Genomic DNA, 19,091 nt, shown 5'->3' with positions numbered 1-19,091 from the left:
CCTGTTTTAATTTGTGGTTCACAAATTAAAGTGCTGTTTGTAAGAGTTTCACCTAGTGACTGACAAGTATTTGATGCCATTAAGGAACTCATAAATTTTCTTGTGTTTTGTCTTCTGCTTTAATAGATAATCTTGCATAATGTTAGAAGCAACATAAGCTGAAACTATAGTTTAAATTTTTTAATAATTATTTTAATTTCCATTTTTATTAAAGTCTATTCAAATTTTGAAGAAATGGTTAAAATACTCAACTGGCTAATAAATTGCTTTAAAATTTACTATTAAAATCTCAAAACAAAATATAATTAAAATTTAAATAGAAAAGCATAATTTATGAGAATTTAATAAGTTTTAAATTTACATTCAGAATCCTGAAGATTAGAAAATTGTCATTTTTTTCTTACATAGAAGATTAAGACGTTTAAAAATTCTTTTCACAAAATATAAGAAAAGGAAAAAAATGAAAACAAAGTCTTTGCAAATAGGGAAGGGTGGAGGGGGTGAAGGGAGGGCAGGGGAAGGGGAAAAAAATAAGAACCAAGATACTCATGTAATGGTACAAGATCCCAATGATGAATGCAACTGTATTTTATACCAAAAATGTACCAGTAAACTTAATGGGTAAAAAGGTCAAAAAAATAAAATAAAATAAAATAAACAAAAATTCTTTTCACAGAGTATATGAATGTATGGCAAAGTTACAATTAATTCTCTCAGTTCCAAGGTCACTCTCTAATGTTCATTGGAACCAAAGCCACAATTCATATCTCCTGTTAGCCTACACTTTTTCAATTTCAATTTACAAAGATTTATAAAGTTCATTTAATGTTGATTATTTAGGTTTGCAGTTGTAATTTTTAGCCTATAGATCATTCATACACAGTCAGGGAAAATGGCTGGAGAATTTCTCAGTCTTGATATGCCGTGCCATAAATCTCTATGTAGTACCCCTTCAAATTTAATAAAACTATGAAACCTCTAAAAGTCGACAGGATATTCCTGTTTACCTATAGTGTTTGCTCATAAATGTCTGATATACATCACTACAAGATATAAGAAAATGTACCCTTGACATTTTACAAGAAGGTTTTTAAAACAAAATAATGGACTACTACAAACAGTTGTTAATTAGCTTAAAAACAAGTCATTATATCTGACAACATAGAGATTATCCAAATTGACATATGTAAAAGAAAAAAATACACATGGGAATCTTGAATACTCTGATGCCTGCTACTCTGACTGTAGTCTCTAGCCTATAGCATCAGCTTCACCCAGGGGTTTGTCAGAATCCTGACCCCGCCCATACCCCACCCCTGACCTCTTAATCTAATACTGCAATTTGACCATCTCCAGGTGATTTGTACTCATGTTAAAGTTGAGACATCACTAGTCTAAGCAGATTGATCTTACCTGCTTGTATTTGACAATATTTCTTAAGTACAACTATTTATTATGTATGATATACAGTGCATGGCTAGACATTTCAAATGTTATTTCAATTACTTATCACAAGGTAAATATTAATTTCTTTTCTTTTACAGATGATGGAATTAAGGGTCAGAGAGGTTAAGCAGCATGACTGTGATCAAACACTAAGTGGTTGAAGCTAGATATAAATTTATTCTATGTTAATTATATACTGGTTGTTTATACACTGTCCTCATGAAACAAAGAATACTTTTGTTACTTGACAATGTCTGGAATATTTTAAGAGGTACAAAGAAAAGAATTAAACTACAGTGTAATTCTCTTAGTTAAAGTGTTTCTATTATGCTGAAATTTAGGGTGGAGGTAGACATAAAAGGTTTTAAAAAACTAATAATTTTTTGAAGAAATAATCTCTAGCTCTCACAAAATAACAGAAGAGTTAGAAGTTAAAACATCAACACATGCAAAATAACACTTTACAAATTTAATACATAAAGTGTTAAATGTAGTCATTTTAATATTTATTAACTACTTAATATATGCTAGTATTACACTAGGCACTGATAATGTAAACTTTTTTTAAAAAATTGAGGTTAGTAACTATGAAGGAGATAGTACAAACATTTAAGTATAAAACAAAATCATAAGTAGTATGTTTACACAAAATGGCATGGAAAAGAGGGTAGGGTAGTTAAAGAAAGTCTAGAAAAATGTAAGAACTATAAAGACTGGATAGATATGAATTAATTCCCTGATCATTCATTTTCTCATCTACGGTATAAAACAAAGTAGCTGGAAAAGATCAGTAATCTCCAAAGATTTGTAACATTCTATCTACAGTGGATGTCTGTGGGCCTCCTAGCTCTGCTTCAGCTTTCAACCTGCTGAGCAGCTCAAAAGTTATCATATATTTTGCATATGCAGATTCAGAAAGAGATCTTGGTGGCTTTACAAGAAAGTTTTAAAACTTTCACAACATAGCATTATTTAATTATATGTGCTTACCTCAAGGGATGTCTAAGAATTTATGGTCTGCCCAGAAACCATTAACTAGCAAAAGAAGTCTCTCAGGTAAGAAACCATCCTAAGGAAAGAAAGAGCCGCAAGTAGTGCAGAAGAGCAAACGCTATCAAGACATTCTAGCGTCTGGATACTCTTCAATATACACTATGTATATACTCTCACTTCTAACTGTGATGAAATAGATAATTATACCCAAAACTAGAAAATAAGATTTGCTAGAAAAATCTCTTTGAGAAACTTGCATATGAGACAGAAAAGCATTGGAATCTATATAAACTAGATTATAATAAATCAACTTTGTGCAGTGGGAAGAGCTGAGTTTTTTTCTAAAGTAACAAGAATGCAGCATGCTTCTGCACAGCTCCAAAGATTAAAAACATGTGGTAACATAAGGGGAATCTTGCACACCAGGGGAGTTGTCTATGTCACCAATGGATAGCACTCTCAGCACAAACATCAAATATAAGCAGCCTTCCAAAAGGCAGATGGAAAAAGAGAGAAAGAAAGAAAGAAAGGACCAACAACTGAGTTCTACAAGCAACAGGGAGAACTTCAATAGGGGCAGAATCAGAAAAATATCAAACACCATTTGAATATCCCTGTATCATAGATTTCCCTGTTATGCTTAGGAAAAACAATTTGGTGATTGGCAGGTAATAGAGGGAATAAATTTGTTGTTGTTTGTTGTTGTGGTTGTAAAAAAAAAAAATACAACAGACATGACTGGGAAACTTTGCACAGCACTTGATTTTCTACAGGAAATGGAGTAAATTTGCTGTATTATCATTTCTATTGTGAGGAATTCAGTTCTTCACACTATTTTGAAGACCATAAAAATTATCTGTCTCTAATTACTTGAAATGATTCCATTAGGTAAAAAAAAAATAATCACATGAATGGCATTCTCCCAACTTCACAACAAAATCAGAGACTAGGACAAATCCTTTGTAATATAACCATTATATTTTTCTTTCCCCATCATAATTCTTGATCAAACTTATAACAATTTCATCATTCACCAGAAGTAGATCTTTCTTTGTATTTTTCTGGTTTAATATCGATAATGAAATGGCAAACTTTGGGCAAGCACTTAACTTCATGTTGTGGAACTGAAGAAGTATTAATCTCTATTTCAAATCTCAACTAAATATTCTGAAAATTGTCCTGGATACCACTGTTCTGAATGCTGAGCTTTTCATAATTTTCATGCCTCACTTTATATGACAAAACTCTATTTAAATAGGGTACAGTTTTTCAAAAATACTGAATTCCTTAAATGGCTCTCTTGAAAATTAACACATTTGATTTCCAACATATTCACATTTTTGTTGTTTGTTTTTTAGCAGCCATTAAAAGAAAAAAACCTTCAGTCTCAGTTTTAAAAACCTTCTAGAAACTGAACAAAAATTTTAATTTCTTTGTTTTAATAACATTGTAACCCAGTCTGAGCAATTTAGTTAGACACTATTTCAAAATGAAAAATAAAAGGCTGGAGATGTAGCTCAGTGTGAAGGCCTTGGGCTCAATTCCTACCACTACGCACAAAAATTCTAGTGGGGTGTGGGGAGGAAAAGGTAACAATAAACATTAGACAGAAAAGGTATAATCCTCCTACTGTGTCATGTTCTTACAAATCTATAATAAAGCCATCTATTAGAAATATAAATAAATAATATTAATACTTAGCAATATATTATGGAGTAGTTCTTTAATTCAAAATTTATTATAAAGTATGCATATCTCTTTGAACTATCTAGGCTTCATTACCAAAGAGATTGTATAGATAATTCTTATTGTATAAGAAAATATAACCTAAAATACTGTTCTTTGCTTTGACCTTAAAGATCTGTCAACACTCTACTTTATTTTGACTTGTTTCCTTAACAGTTGTCAAAAATAACCTTATGATATATCTGGTGAACTGATACAATGATTAGGGTTATATTTGTTTCTATTATATATAAACTTTGTTAATAAAAATAGATTGATATATATTTAATTTTCCTTCTAGTCTAAAATATTTTTGCGCAAAAAAGATTCAACTATAGCAAGTCTGAGACTGTTACTTTGGGAAGGACTTGCTTTAGAAGGCTGGCCCTTTGCTGGCTGAACTTGAATTTCTGGAGGGTCCCCACAATTCCTTAACTGCTAAGTGTGGTTTGCTGAACATAAATTAACTGTAAAAACAATATGATTTATGCTAAATAACCACTCTCCTTCTGAAAGTCTAGAATTTTGCTAGGCCAAGGTACTTATGTGATACACTCTTGATTAAAAACTCTGGACTCCCGGCCAGGGATTTAGCTCAGCAGCACAGCACCTGCCTTGCAAGTGCAAGGACCCAAGCTCGAGCCCCAATACAAAAAACAAAAAAAAACAAGAACGAAAACACAACAAAACTCTGGACTCCTACTCTCATGCAAGCTTCACGCCAGACAATACAGCATGTGCTTTCACAACTGGAAGCTGGGGGAATTAAACTCATCCTGTGTAACTCAACTGGGAGACGGCTCTAGGAAGCTTGAGCCTGGCTCTCTCCAGACTTTTCCCCCTATGCCTTTTCCTTTCATTTATTTTTGCTTTGTGGCCTTTCATAAAAACAGATTACTTCTGAAAAAAATAATTCAGGATTGCCATCTCTGTATACAAAATATAGCATTACCATTTTCCTCTCTGATACAAATTTATACTGACTATGCATGCGAGAAATTACATTTTTCTGAGCTGAAATTTGAAGGTCTAAAATGTAAGGGCACCTGATTCAAGCTCTGAAACAGAATCTGTTTCTGGCTGATGACAGAAAAGTGAGAGGAAGACAGAGCACTATAAGAAAAGATATTTATTGTGTGAGAAGGGAAGACGCTGAGCCAGGATATTTAGGCAGGCATCTAACAAATGCAGGAGTGATCCTGTGCTAGTGATAGAACAACAAACCTTGGCTGTATAGTAACTTGAGCAGATAGCCAAAGTAAATGGCCACATACAAGATGAATTTAGATTAAAATTCTCTTACCAGAGAAAGCTCTGCTCTTACTGACCAGGAACAACTGGTACTTTTTCTTTCTAGGCAGGTCAGTTCTACAATATCTAGTTCTTCCCTATGCTCTAAAGTAAGAGGCCAAGTCGGTATGACATTCTCCAATGAAGGCAGCTGAGATGTCTTAGGACTCTGACCTGAATGAAATTTTATTGCCTTTCAGTATTGGTCTACTGAGCAATTTTGGTGTTCCTATCTTGTTCCAATCCAACAGCTTTAGAAAAGCGTATGTTTGATTGTAACTCTAACTGACACAATCAATGTCTTAAGACTAATTATCTTGGACCTTCAGTGGGGTAGAGAGCTTATTCTTTCTGCAGAATTTTCAGAATCCAGCACCGCCCCAGGGAAGGACACTTCCAGCACTGTTTCATGTAATAATCCTCAAACAACTGTGTGCATAGATATCATCTGCCGAGCTTATCAAAAATTCAGGTTTCACGGTCAGAAATTGAAATCTTTCATGTTACAGTCAGGAACAAGACAAGGATGGTTCACTATCATCACTCCTGTTCAATATAGTTCTGGAAACATTAGCCACGGCAATTAGACAAGAAAATAAATAAAAGGAATAAAGACAAGAAAGGAATAAGTTAAACTATCATTATTTGTGGATGACATGATAATCTATATAGAAGACCCTAAAAATTCCACGAAAAGACTTCTAGACTTAATAACCAAATTCAGCAGAATAGCTGGATACAAGCTCAACACTCAAAAATCAATAGCCTTCTTGTACATGAATAACAGACTCATCAAGAGAGAAACTGGGGAAACAATTTCTTTCACAATAGCATCCAAAAAAATGAAATATCTAGGAATCAATCTAACAAAGAAGTAAAAGACCTCCACTTTGAAAACTATAGTATTCTGAAAAAAGAGATCAAAGAAGATATCAGAAAATGGAAAGCCATCCCTTGCTCTTGGGTAGGTGTCTAATACCAAAACCAAATTCTTTCTACTCTAATACAGTATATGGTGACTCCTCTTTCCCTGTTACTTGGCAATTAACCTTTACTCAAATGTATATTAAACTGAAACCATTCTTCTTTTCTTTTCCCTCAGTAAGCATTTATCCCTGAAAAGTTAATAAAAGTTTGGTGTGAAAGAGATTTCCAAAGTCAAAAAATTCATTGAGTCATGACTAAAGTGGTCATATGTTAAGAGACTTTAACATTACAGAAATATTATAAAATCATAAAATCCTAGGGATGGAAGATACATTCTTGGTCATAAATTTTGTTTTCTGGGCATTCAGAAAGATCAAGTAAAACAAGAAGGAAAGCTAAATAACTAGGGGATGACTGAAACAATTATGTTCCACAAATTGATTTTATAAATTCAAAATAAGTAAGGTCTTGCTAAAGAATAATTCATATATGGCAGATGTGGGGGAAAAAAAGGTAAAGTGACCTTGACTTTGAACCAGCTAAGTACATCTGGGGCTGCCTTATAGACTACCTTCTACTATGTCCAATGTGGCAGGGAAGTACACTGTCTAATATGGCAGCTATTAGTCCATGAATACACACTGGAGAATACTGTTATAAGACCAACAATCACTCCCAACATATAACTTTGTGTCTTACTTTTTAAAATAATGGCCTTAGTAATGTGGCTACTATAACCCAAATAGCTCCATATCACACATAATGAAAGAGCTCCCACTTTCCTATGTATGTAGAGACTAACATACCAGAAGTCTGTCCTTACAGGGATTTGAAAATGCCAAAGGCCATGCATGTTGCTGTAGTGGAGGGCAAACATAATGATGAGACACTTGTCAACCAAGCACAAGGAGAAGTAGCTTCCCATGTCTATCTTATAACCCTGTTTTATTTTCCTCATGGTCCTTATCACAACCTGAAATTACAGTATCTTCTTTTTCACTTGATGTCTTAATCTGAAATACTTTGCATACTTTGGGGAGGCAGTGCTAGAGATTGACCCAATAGACTATGGTTAAGAACAGAAATGGTAGGGAAAGGTGTATTACAAATGAAAGGTTTACTGCTATAAAAATAACGTCTAATCTCATCAAAGTTATTTCTTAGGGTTATTCTAAGTTATTCAATGTAATTTCTATGAACATAAAGAAAACTGAATGACCTATGTTGGTGTGTACCATAAGAAACTGTATCACACTAATACCCTAAAACACTTATACTATACACGTATTCTAGTAAATGCTAATTTAAGATAATGTATAAAAAATGTTCAAGGGCCAGGGATTTAGCTCAGTGGTTCCACCGCCTGCCTTGCAAGTGGAAGGACCCAAGTTCGATCCCTGGTACCAAAAAAAAAAAAAAGAAAAGAAAATGTTCAGAGCAGGCTAAGTCCACCTATTCCTAGAACAGCCTGGTTGTAAGGCTGTGCCTCAGCAGCTGTTGGGAACACAGCCATAAGAGATTCCTACACTGATATAAAACTTTCTCTAAAAGAAAACAGTGACTCACTGTGCCTTGACTGTGAAAAACATGGATTATGTTAAACATTTGATTTTTTTTATATCTGAATTTTGGTAGGTGCTAGGAAGAGGGGGCCTGTGTGACCAGTCCCCAATAAAAACATTGGGTTTCAAGTCTCTAATGAGCTTCCCTGGTACACAGCACTTTGCACATGTTGTCACAACTTGTTGCTGGAAGAATTAAGTGGTTATCATGGGACTCTATCGGGAGAGGACTAAAATACTTCCACTCGATTCCCTTTGCTAATTTGGCATTACATCTTTTTTTGCTGTAATAAATCCTAGCCATGACTGTGATTATGTTAAATATTATGACCCCTTACAACATGGGCTTGGTTTTAGGAACACCAAAAAATGACAGCTTGAGATTGTTAAGTTATTTAAATAATTTATCTAGGTTATATATTAAAGATACACTTATCACACAGCAAAAGCTTAATGAACATATTACAAGGCAGAGCCAAGTTTCATAAAGACAAAAATGACTGAGCCAACTCTATCAAACAAGGACAAGTTTAGGGAGAAAAGATAAGACATGTGTTAGTCAGCTTTTCATTGCTATAACAAATACCTGAGATAATCAACTTATAAGGAGAAAAGTTTCATTTTGGCTTAAAGTTTGGGAGGTTTCAGTCCCTGGTCAGTTGACTCTATTGCTTTTGGTCCTGAGGAACAATAGGACATTATGACAGCAGAACAAGGTGGAGGAAGCCACTCACCATAAAGGTAGCAAGGAGCCGGGTAGAGAAGGAGCAGGGTCTCACCATCCCTTCTGAGAGCATGCACCTAATGATTGAAGACCTCCCACTGGGCCCCACCTCTTAAAGTTTCTACCATCTCCCCATAGCACCACATTGAGGAATAAGTCTTTTGTACATGGTCCTTTGTGAGACACTCCAGGTCCAAATTATAGTAATGTGAAAAATTATAATTTCTTTTATTTTTGGTTTTTTGAGACAGGTTATCGCTTATGTAGCCCAGGCTGACCTCAAACACACAGCCATACCCTTGCCTCCGCCTCCCAAGGGTTGGGATCACAGATGTGTACCACCATTAAAAAATACAAACTATTATAAATATAGGAAGAAGAAGCATATAATTAATCAGGTGTGGGAAAGATATATGAGTTTATGTTCAATATTTTATTGTTAAGACAATAAAATGTTACTAGTAAGATATCTAAGTTCTTCTTAACTAAATAGCAGTACATTATATGAACAAGGGAAAATGATAATCCCTACTCTTACATGATACTGGTCATATTATACATAGACCATTATATTCAGCTCAGGATGATTTATAGAAGGATATATTATACTTTTGTCAAGGAAAAGCTGATGATGAGCTTCAAACTCACATTTTATGATAATGGTTCAAGACTAAGAGAAGATTTGATAAAAATAATGGTTCTACAAAGGTATATATACTTTCCCCATATCATCACAGTTAGAAGAAGTCAGGAAGACATTAATTTCAGCTGAATATAAAGAAATATTACCTAAAAGCCAGAGATACCCCCCCAAAACTTCACTTTCCTTGCACATGCATGGGAGAATATTTTATAATTCCACTGAATGTAGATTATGGAAGTAAGAAATCAGTTAAAGTGGATAACTCTATTAAATGATAGCTATATTAAATAATCTTTCAACTCTGCCAAAATATTCTTTTCTGTATCTTCTTCATTTATACAGTAAAAAAAAGACAGGAGAAAGGATGTTTCAATCCAACCACACCCTCCACTGAGTTGGAGGGAAAGGGCTGGCTGAAAAGAAACTCAAGAAACATAATCCTAACAGTTAAAATTCACTTCAGCTCAAAAATACATGGCTTACTATATACAAAGTGCTTTGCACTCAACTCAACAAATAACGGAGTAATCACCATATACAAAGCATACTGAAGTAAAATTAGAGATGTAAAAGATATGAGAAGAAAAACTGCAGAACTGCAAGTATGCCTGCTCTTGAGACTTTCACGTCACGTCAGGTATGACTTCTACAAAGTGGCAAAGCCACTCACTTGTTTATCGTGTTCCAGTCACCACTGTAAGAATTATACTCATCGTTCTGCAGGTTAGGGAAGTCCTAAGTACCAAACCCAAGCCTAGAGTCCTCAGTCCTTAGCAGCTGAATTATCGATATCCACAAACTCTTCAAGGCATTTCCTCCCTTAGGCAAAGACCCTACTTTATCTGGAGAGGCGAGGATGGATGTCACTGTTATAACAGATGCAGAAGAATATGTAAAAAACTTCGAAGCTCTTCTCAAAGTGTATCACATACACAAGGTACAAGGAAATACATAATGCTGAAAGACAGCGCTAATAATGAGAGGACAGCACTGACAAAATTCACTGTTCTCAAAAAAATACATGACCTTAAACAACAAAACAGGAGCACAGAGTAACTGGTAAGTTAATAAAAATGAGAAGATGATCTAAGCTGAAGGAATTTTGAAGAATTTGGGACAATTTTGTTTAAAAGAAATTCATCCTGTTTAATATATCTTCAATTTTATTTTTAAACTGTAGTGCAGGGAAGAAAAATACCACAAAGAACCAAAGATAAAGTGAAAACCTAATTCCCTTAATTTATTTATTAATATAGAATTGTTGTTGACAAGTCTGTTGTAAAACACTGTAGTCTGATACATTACTGGTATGAAGATAAATTGACTCATTTCTTTTGGAAAGCAATTTGACAAAATACATAAACAATCTTAAAATATCTCCATACAGCATGACTCAGTATTTTTCTTAAAATTACAAGAAAATACTACTAAATATGGATAAAGTTTTATAAAGATTTTTAAAAACAGCATGGAATAATATGAGAAAAATATAAGTAAATGCATTTAAAAACCCTACATTAAGAAAATTCCAGAGCCGGGGATTTAGCTCAGTGGTTCCACTGCTTGGCTTGCAAGAGCAAGGTACCGAGTTCGATCCCTGGTACAAAAAAAAAAAGGAAAATTCCTACACCATTGGGGGCAAATAGAAGAAAAGAAGAGCAAAAGCAACATTTGTTATCATAATTAATTATATGTGGGTAAAGAAACTATGTATGACCTATTGTTTTATCTTTTAAAATTTCCCCCAAATTTCCTTCAGGAGCAATATTTCTTTAAAAATTAAAAAAAAAAGACAACAAAAAAAATCATGATTGAAGAAGAAAAAGAGAATGTTCATTAGATGAAAAAGACAGGAATTAGGAGAAGCAGAATTTAGAGACAAATTTAGAGGATTTGCTACAATTAATCTTTTACAGAGGTGTCAGAAATTAGAAGGTGCTAAATAGGAAAAGAGAAATTGGTGGGTATGTACAGTGAAGCATTATCTTTCCATTCAAAGGATCTCTACAAGAAATCCTTCTGGTCTTCTCTTAAGACCCTACATTGACTGTTCCGAAAAGGGGAGTAAGTCCTAATGATTCTTTGCAATCTTTCATTTAAAATCAAACTAACAAAAATATCATCATTAGGGCCAGGGATTTAGCTCAGTGGTTCTGCTGCCTGCCTCGCAAGTGCAAGGACCAGAGTTCGATTCCTGGAACAAAAAATATATATATATCATCATTTATTATCTTTTAATATACCATTTTACATGACATTATGCTATTCATTTTTTTTAAAAACAGATGATAAATTATTAAGGTATTCACTGAGACTAAATGATGGCTCTACTGCTTCAGTGATTTTGAACAGCACTTAGTGCATAAAAGCACATGTGTTTGATTTTATTCTGATGGAATGTTGTTTGCTTTTATTCTAATGAAATAACCAAGTGTATGGTCAAGATCATTTATTCATTTTCTCATCCATTTACTAAACTTGAAGGAAATTTTTTTCTGCTGGATTAGTTTTAAAATAATAGTACTGGGGCCAGGGATTTAGCTCAGTGGTTCCACCACCTGCCTTGCAAGCTCAAGGACCCGAGTTCGATCCCCAGTACCAAAAAGAACCACAAATAAAATAGTAACATTCACCAAGGCAATAATTAATATATAATGTATTGAACACATGATTAAGTGAATCACTAAGGTTTTTTTAAACTGCATAATTTGGGGTAAAAATCAATTGACTCATTTGAAACTGCTTTATATTCTTATTAGTTGCCAGCATCAAAACATAAAATTCCTACTGTTGTGATCTCAGCCATGAGTATGGCTGTATCTACTCATATTCTAACTTACAAATTACCAAGAACTTACTGATAATGTCTTTACATTAACATAGAATTATAAAATCTCCTAAAACACATACACTTTAGAACTACATACAAATTTGACTCAATACTACTAAATCTTCTATTCTTTTAGTTTTCTGTTTTATTGCTTCTTGGAATACTACAACAGAGACTTGTTGCTTTATAAGTCAATCAACTCTTTAAGACTATAAGACTGTAATTTACTGGCAAGAAGTTTAACCAATCCTTCTGCTGTTTGATGATAACATCCAAAGTTATTATTGATTCCATATTTAAAAGCAAAATAATAAATGACATCATTAGTTGAATAAAGATAACAAGTTTTATGTGCAAATAATTTTACCCAAACAGAAAAAGAGCTAAGTGAAAGTTTATAGATTAACTATATAGAGGTAAAAATTACTTAAAAAGAGTAGATCTATGTTTCATTGACAGCATTCAGCTGAGAAACCACTGGAGTCACAGTGAAGGGATCAATATCTAGGTTTTTATCCATATGTGAAAAATCTTCCTGATGCCTGAAGAATAAGGCTGAAATCAATCATCATTCCTTTAAAAATCCTTTAGCAATTATAAAAGCAAAACATTCTATTATTCTTAACTCTGTCTCTATTTTTCTCATGGTACAGTGAATCATTTGAATGTCCCCTATCATGATTCCAAAACATCATGAGTAATTCCATCCAAGAATGGTACTTTGAAATCTAATGTTTTCTTTATTTTTCTATCTCTCTATCTACTCATCCATCTATCTATCTGGTATATGTTTGCAATACATAATAATGCCAGGCATTTGGAAAATTTCAGGCGTATGGGTAAAAACCTAGATATTGATTCCTCCTCTGTAATTCTAGTAATTTGTCCACTAATATGTTTTCTTCAAAAACTTGTAACTTTGAGTGGGATGAAAAGTAATTAAACCCCAAAAGTGACTGCAAATTGAGAATGCACTACAGCATTCTCCAAGTTTGTAATTTGGGTACAATGCATGTACACAAATTTATTTGCCCTATGGGACCCCTTGATTCTAAATCTATAAAAGTAAATCAAGTTAAAGTCCTCTAATAAATGTTAATGGTTTGTCCAAGTATAATTATTAAATCTCATTTAAAAAAAGAAAGTAGTGCTACATTTAAAGTTGATGATTAAAATAATAGAAGCTATAATAGGACTATTTAGTTATATCACATTCTAAATATGAATTTCTAAACTTCACTTTTCCAGATTTGTTCCAAATAAATATACCTAAAACTTCAGTAGAGTTTAAAGATTGTGGACATTTTCTAAGTTTTTTTTTTAAAAAACTGCCTTGAGGGCTGGGGATTTAGCTCATTGGTTTCGCCACCTGCTGCACAAGAGCAAGTACCCGAGTTCGATCCCCGGTACCTAAATAAATAAATAAATAAATACTGCCTTGAAACAACATAAGTAGTGAATGAGATAAAATTAATTCAGTGAATATTAAGAGCTTCCTCAAAATCTATTCTAAAAAAGGAAAAATATGAATGCATATCTATCTATACTTTTACTATAAAAATTAAATATTAAAATAATGGCAAGAACATTTTACAAAACCATGATACAAACTCACTGAAGTTATTTTCTTACATAACAAATTGTATTCCATTTTGAAATTGGTTATTTTAACAATTCTAAATAGAATTTTGAATCATTTTTCTTTGCCAAAATAAAATTTTAAAAGTCAAATAGTTTAGGTTGCTATATTAAAAGCAGGCTTTTTCTACCTGTCCTTACCAAATTATCTTTAATCCTCTCCAAATTTATCATTTATAATATCAATTTTACCAATTTAGCATACTTAATTATAAAATTCCTGAAAGTAAATAGAAAAAGTGTGAAAGTGTTATTAACATAAAATGTGTGATCTAGTAATACCTATTTTAAATTTCAAACTCTAGTAGAAAAAAAAGTTTTAAAATTGTAGAATACATACACACATATCTTTATGTCAGGGCATAATCTCAGACAAATCCATTGTTTTTCTCTTGCTACTCAACATTTGATTCAAAAGTACAACTTGAATTTTAGAGAAGAAACTAAAATTTGGACTATTTTTGTGCTTCACAATTAAGGTAATGCTATCACCCTGAATTTATATAGTATGTTCTGGCATTTTTAAACTTTCAACATCCTTATTTAAACTTTAGCAGAAAATAAAGTAAAACTGGAATCAAAATTTCTAAAGTCAAAGACAAAATATGAGTTTTAGAAATTATGGAACTTTTCTATATTTAAAAACATCTAGGTTTAACAGATTTTAAAGTGGAAAATAGTGATATTTTAGAAAACATTAATGATCAATGAATTGTTTAAATTAGAATTAGTGATCTTTAAATTGTGACGGTAAAAAAAAATGGCACCCACAAAGATAAAAAAGCAGCTACCACATTCTGAACACTTTCTCTGTGCAAGGAGCTATGCCAAGCACACAGGCTACAAAATATCATTTAGTTTTCAAATCCATCTGAACAGGGAGGAACAAGTCTCTGACACTATCAATAAGAAAACTGACATTTTGGAACATTCAGTATCTTACCTAAGGCCAAACAGCTTATAAGGGCCAGGATTTCACCCCAGGTTTCACACACTCATAGGTTATAAAGCCTTTTCAACATTGCATAACTTTAGAAACAACTACAGAAATCACAGAATCCTTATAGAACACAGCATTATTTTTTACTATCATTTATAATCAAACTGGACAACCACCATAGAATAAAACAGAATGATAGAGCAAACATAGTTATGCTGCCTATTCTTAAAACATAGTAATCTAAAAAAGAGAGTACTTTATTATGTGGACATAGGAAAATATCAAAAGAAAGCAGCTGCCTGCCCTACTGCTGCCCATAAACCACTGGAGTAAGTAAAGAACAACCTAAACCAGAAATTGCCTGAGTCAATCACCTTTCAGTGCAATAAAGCCTTTCTTTTTCATTCTTCCCCTTCAAAAGACTTTTTCAAAAAGAAATTCAGAGATGTGAAAAAGTTATTCAAGGAAAACGTAACAAAAATGAACAAAAGTAATATCAAGGAGATACCATGCCCTAGAGTTTCAGTTTGATTAAAGACTAAATTGGTAGATTTGAGCTTCTCAGACTGCTGATTTAATAAAAAAAACTTACAAGATCAAAGAAAAAGATATCACAAGTAACAAACTGTAGCAGAAGACAGAGGGTTAGAAAAAAGGTAAAACTCAGAGAAATTTTATAGGGAAGAAAGTACAGGCAGAGGTAGGCCAACAGAGTGTGCAGGAACCTGTCACTGACTAGCTCAGTGATCTTGAGTACATCACTTTTCTTTAATTTCCTCATCTCTAGCCCATGAATAACAATACTACCATCTCACAGGGCTGTAGTGAGGATTAAGTGTGTTAATACATGTAAAGTTTAACACTAAGCCTGGCACACAATTGTTATTCATTATTCCAAGGAAAAGCAAGAAGAGAACACAATCAGCATGGCCTTAAGCTTCTTGAGCATCTATAGATCTCTTCAAATTATATTTAAACTCTACACTAAAGGAATCAAAATTTGATTCCCAACCAATGTATATAATGTTGAAGGTTTTATTTAGGATGTCTGAAAAATTAGCAATGGTATGTTGTCTTGAACTTCATATTTTCCTTGAATTTAAAAGGTGCACTTCAACCATTCAAGGATCCACTGCCAAACAGGGAACAAGAATAACAATAAACCCCTATAAGAGAAGTGTAAAACAACTAGGTTCTGACCCACAAATAAGTAAACTCTTGATACTTACGTTTATTAAAGTGAAGCAAAGTCTAATTTTGATATATAGAATACTATTTTATTATTTACTTTAAACTTTTCTTATATGTTTAAAAAATACACAGGGGTTCAGAACAACCTCAATAAAAAGACAACATTTCTTACTAAAGGACTTCTGAAGTCAAACCACCAGTATGCACACATGGTTGGCTTCTAAGTTAAAGAGTCAGAGGCACATTTCATTAAATGCACTTCATAAAACAAGAAAATTATTATGCTGAGAAGAAAAATACTCAGTAGTTATATAAATTTTCCAACTTATAAAAAAGTAAGGTATAGATATTCCACTGCTCACACCTGCTTCTTTATTAATTCATCTAATTGTCACTTTGCTACATCTAAACCCCTGACAATTTATTACATAATCTCAGCACACTAAAAAATAAATTAATCTCTACATCTGAAAACAGGCCATTATAAAATACAATACTGATAGCTCTTACTTTTATTTGATAACTACATATGTTATATAATCTCAGCAGCACTAAGAATGCAGCTAATATAAATATCTAAATAACAACTACATAAAAGTATTTTCTTTTTAAAATAAGTTCTTATATATACTTTTCCCAATGTTGACAACTTAAACAACATTGACTTCTGTATTGTGCTAAGAAAACATTAGGCACAGATCACATAATATAATTTACACTTTCTTTGTTTTAAAAAATATATTATGTGCAAATGAGTATCACACAAATGTCTAGTGGACACAACAGTAAGCTATTATAGACCTAACACAAAAAATAGTTAATGTTTTACTTTTTTTAAGGACATTCCTAGCAGCATTAAGAGTGATACACCACTACTGAATATCCTGTATCTGAATTAGAATTACTTGTAGGTTTTCTTTAAAAGAACAAAGGTCTACTACAGCAAAAAAAAGACACCACATTAGGCACATGAACTAACTTCAAAGAAAAAAGATAAAACTGTTCCCAAAATCCCATTAAAAATATTTGACCCAGTATCCCCAATAGGTGACTACATTGCTTTACTGGAAGGAATAAATTATTTAACATTATGATTGCTTTATACATTAGTTTCCTTCATTAGCTAAGACATTTCAGGAGTAAGATACCATAGAATTCGTATTTTTTTAAAAAGTAAAGAAGAAAAAATAATAGGATGTTAGGAAAGTGGGAAGAAAGCAAAGTCATTTTACGCAGAAGGAACAAAATAGCGTTGGTTTGTTTGTTTGCAGCACAAAATCTGGGCTGCAGAGAAAATTATAAAAACATGAACAAAAGGGTTGTGTGACAGATCATGAAACAATGCTTACTGTGCATCTTTCATGAAGAAATCACTTATGAATGTAGATTAGTGTGTTTAAAAGTATATTTGGATACAAAAGGTTATACTTGGCCACATATATAATATGTAGCATTTTTCTGTAAAGGACAATTTATGAAAATAATTTCCACAAACACAACAGAGTGAGAGACATGGAAAGAGACAAAATGAGAGACAAAGACAAAGGCAGAGAGTACAGACAGAAAAACAGAGGTGTCAAGAGGCTTGCTTATGTCCTATAGAAGACTTGAGATACTTTTTTCATCCTCAGTACCGAATTATTCTTATTACTGCACATTTACATTCATACACTATAATTCTCTCATGAGATTACCCTGTATACATCCTTTCCTTTAGTTTTCTCCATGAAAAAGGTTTTAAGAAAGAGACATTTAGCATCATCCTTCATTTAACAGTGAACTATTCAAGTAAATATTTCTCTGGTGGCAACTTTCCAGATGAATCAAGAATTTACTCCAAACCCACTGTCAGATTACATTTGATTTAGTCTTAGTCTCTTCAAATGGAGCAGGAATTCGCCCGTTTCCTAGGTTTGGGGTCTCGTGCTTCCTGATCTTTCACACATGTACAAGATGTGCACATTGTCTCAGAAAGTCTTCGGAGGCCTAGCCGGAAAACACTGTTGGAGAGGCTGTATATCACACAGTTACAAAAGCTATTACTTATAGCAAGCCAGGTTGTTAAGAAGGACAGTGTTGGATTGTCCAAGACTCGGGAGCTTTCTAGAAGAAAGTAAATAATATAGGGGAGCCAGAGCATGTAAAATACACTGGTTATTCTAAATAAAACCATGGCATAGCGTCGGTCGGGGCTGTGTCCTGTCTCTCTGGAAGCATCTACTTCATGGCTAGGGAATCGGGCTCTTCGGTCATTTATTTCTTTGGTGTGCTGTCGGCAAATTCTGAAAATGTGAAAGTAAGTGAAGCAGACAACAAAGGCAGCAGGAGCATAAAGTAAACAAACAATAAAGCCAGTAAAATAGGCACTTGTGAGCCAAGAGGTGGCACACCATTCAAAAATGTCACCATGGTAACCAGGTTTCCCCCAACCAAAAAAGGAAGGCAAAAAAATTAGGCAGGAATAGATCCAGATCAAAATAATGCAAATTCTCAGGCGACAAGAGGTGACCAGTTGATTGTAAGAAAGAGGCTTGGTTATTGCAAGATAGCGATCCACACTGATGCAAGCAAGACATGCCATAGAAACACTTTTTAGAACTGAGATGATATATCCAAAAACCTGGCAAGTCAATGACTCGTGGACACCTGTGGAATAGTGAAGAAGTGAGAGAGTAGGAACCAAGCAGCTAACTCCAACAAAGAGATCAGCATATGCCATTGTCTGTATAAAATAGCTGGTAGTATAATGATGTAACAGTGGAGCACAGTGAAAGACAAAGATGACCGTTAAATTCCCAGCAATGATTAGAAATGTCAGCAAGACAATAATGACTGTCTCAAGGATGCAGACATCCACTGCACTGTAGTGACCAAATCCAAGTGGGCAAGAGTGACGCTCAGACATATTCACAATGCCACTGCTCATGTTCAGGATCTTCCAGTCAGTCCCCCTGGATTCATTCATGGCTTGGAATTAGAAGAACTTGCAGTCTTGGCTCCAGCAAGCAGGTGCCTTTTCCAGCATCTGTTAAACTCTGCACACAAGTGCCTCAGAACCTGCTTCGGCAGACAGTGTCAGTCCTTCTCTTACAGCTGAGTGTCCCAGGGTGCTCAGATCTCTTCATCAGCCTTAGTTCACCACTGACACATCTCAGCTTTGGGGGATAAGAGAAGAGGGTAAG

At 33.6% G+C, this 19,091-nt stretch overlaps 2 protein-coding genes across 10 annotated transcripts in view; both read right to left on the bottom strand.

The window, feature by feature from the left end:
* The window catches only part of Rabgap1l (RAB GTPase activating protein 1 like), a 725,139-nt gene that overhangs the window by 442,589 nt on the left and 263,459 nt on the right, over positions 1 to 19,091 (bottom strand). The window lies entirely within an intron of this gene.
* Positions 1 to 19,091, bottom strand: part of Gpr52 (G protein-coupled receptor 52) — a 62,950-nt gene that overhangs the window by 40,415 nt on the left and 3,444 nt on the right. For 2 of the 3 annotated variants that reach the window (XM_021265396.2, XM_087194132.1), the window contains exon 2: positions 1 to 19,064. This exon is cut by the window's left edge and continues 40,415 nt beyond it. In XM_021265396.2, coding sequence (XP_021121055.1) covers positions 17,789 to 18,874 — 1,086 coding nt within the window. In that variant the 5' untranslated portion in view covers positions 18,875 to 19,064 and the 3' untranslated portion in view covers positions 1 to 17,788. The other variant, XM_021265395.2, reaches the window with a different exon arrangement.

Source organism: Heterocephalus glaber, unplaced genomic scaffold (assembly GCF_053883595.1).
Source record: "Heterocephalus glaber isolate CG9 unplaced genomic scaffold, H.glaber_assembly_v1.0 deba00001600, whole genome shotgun sequence".
NCBI lineage: Eukaryota > Metazoa > Chordata > Mammalia > Rodentia > Bathyergidae > Heterocephalus > Heterocephalus glaber.
This window is presented reverse-complemented; position numbering and strand designations above follow the sequence as displayed.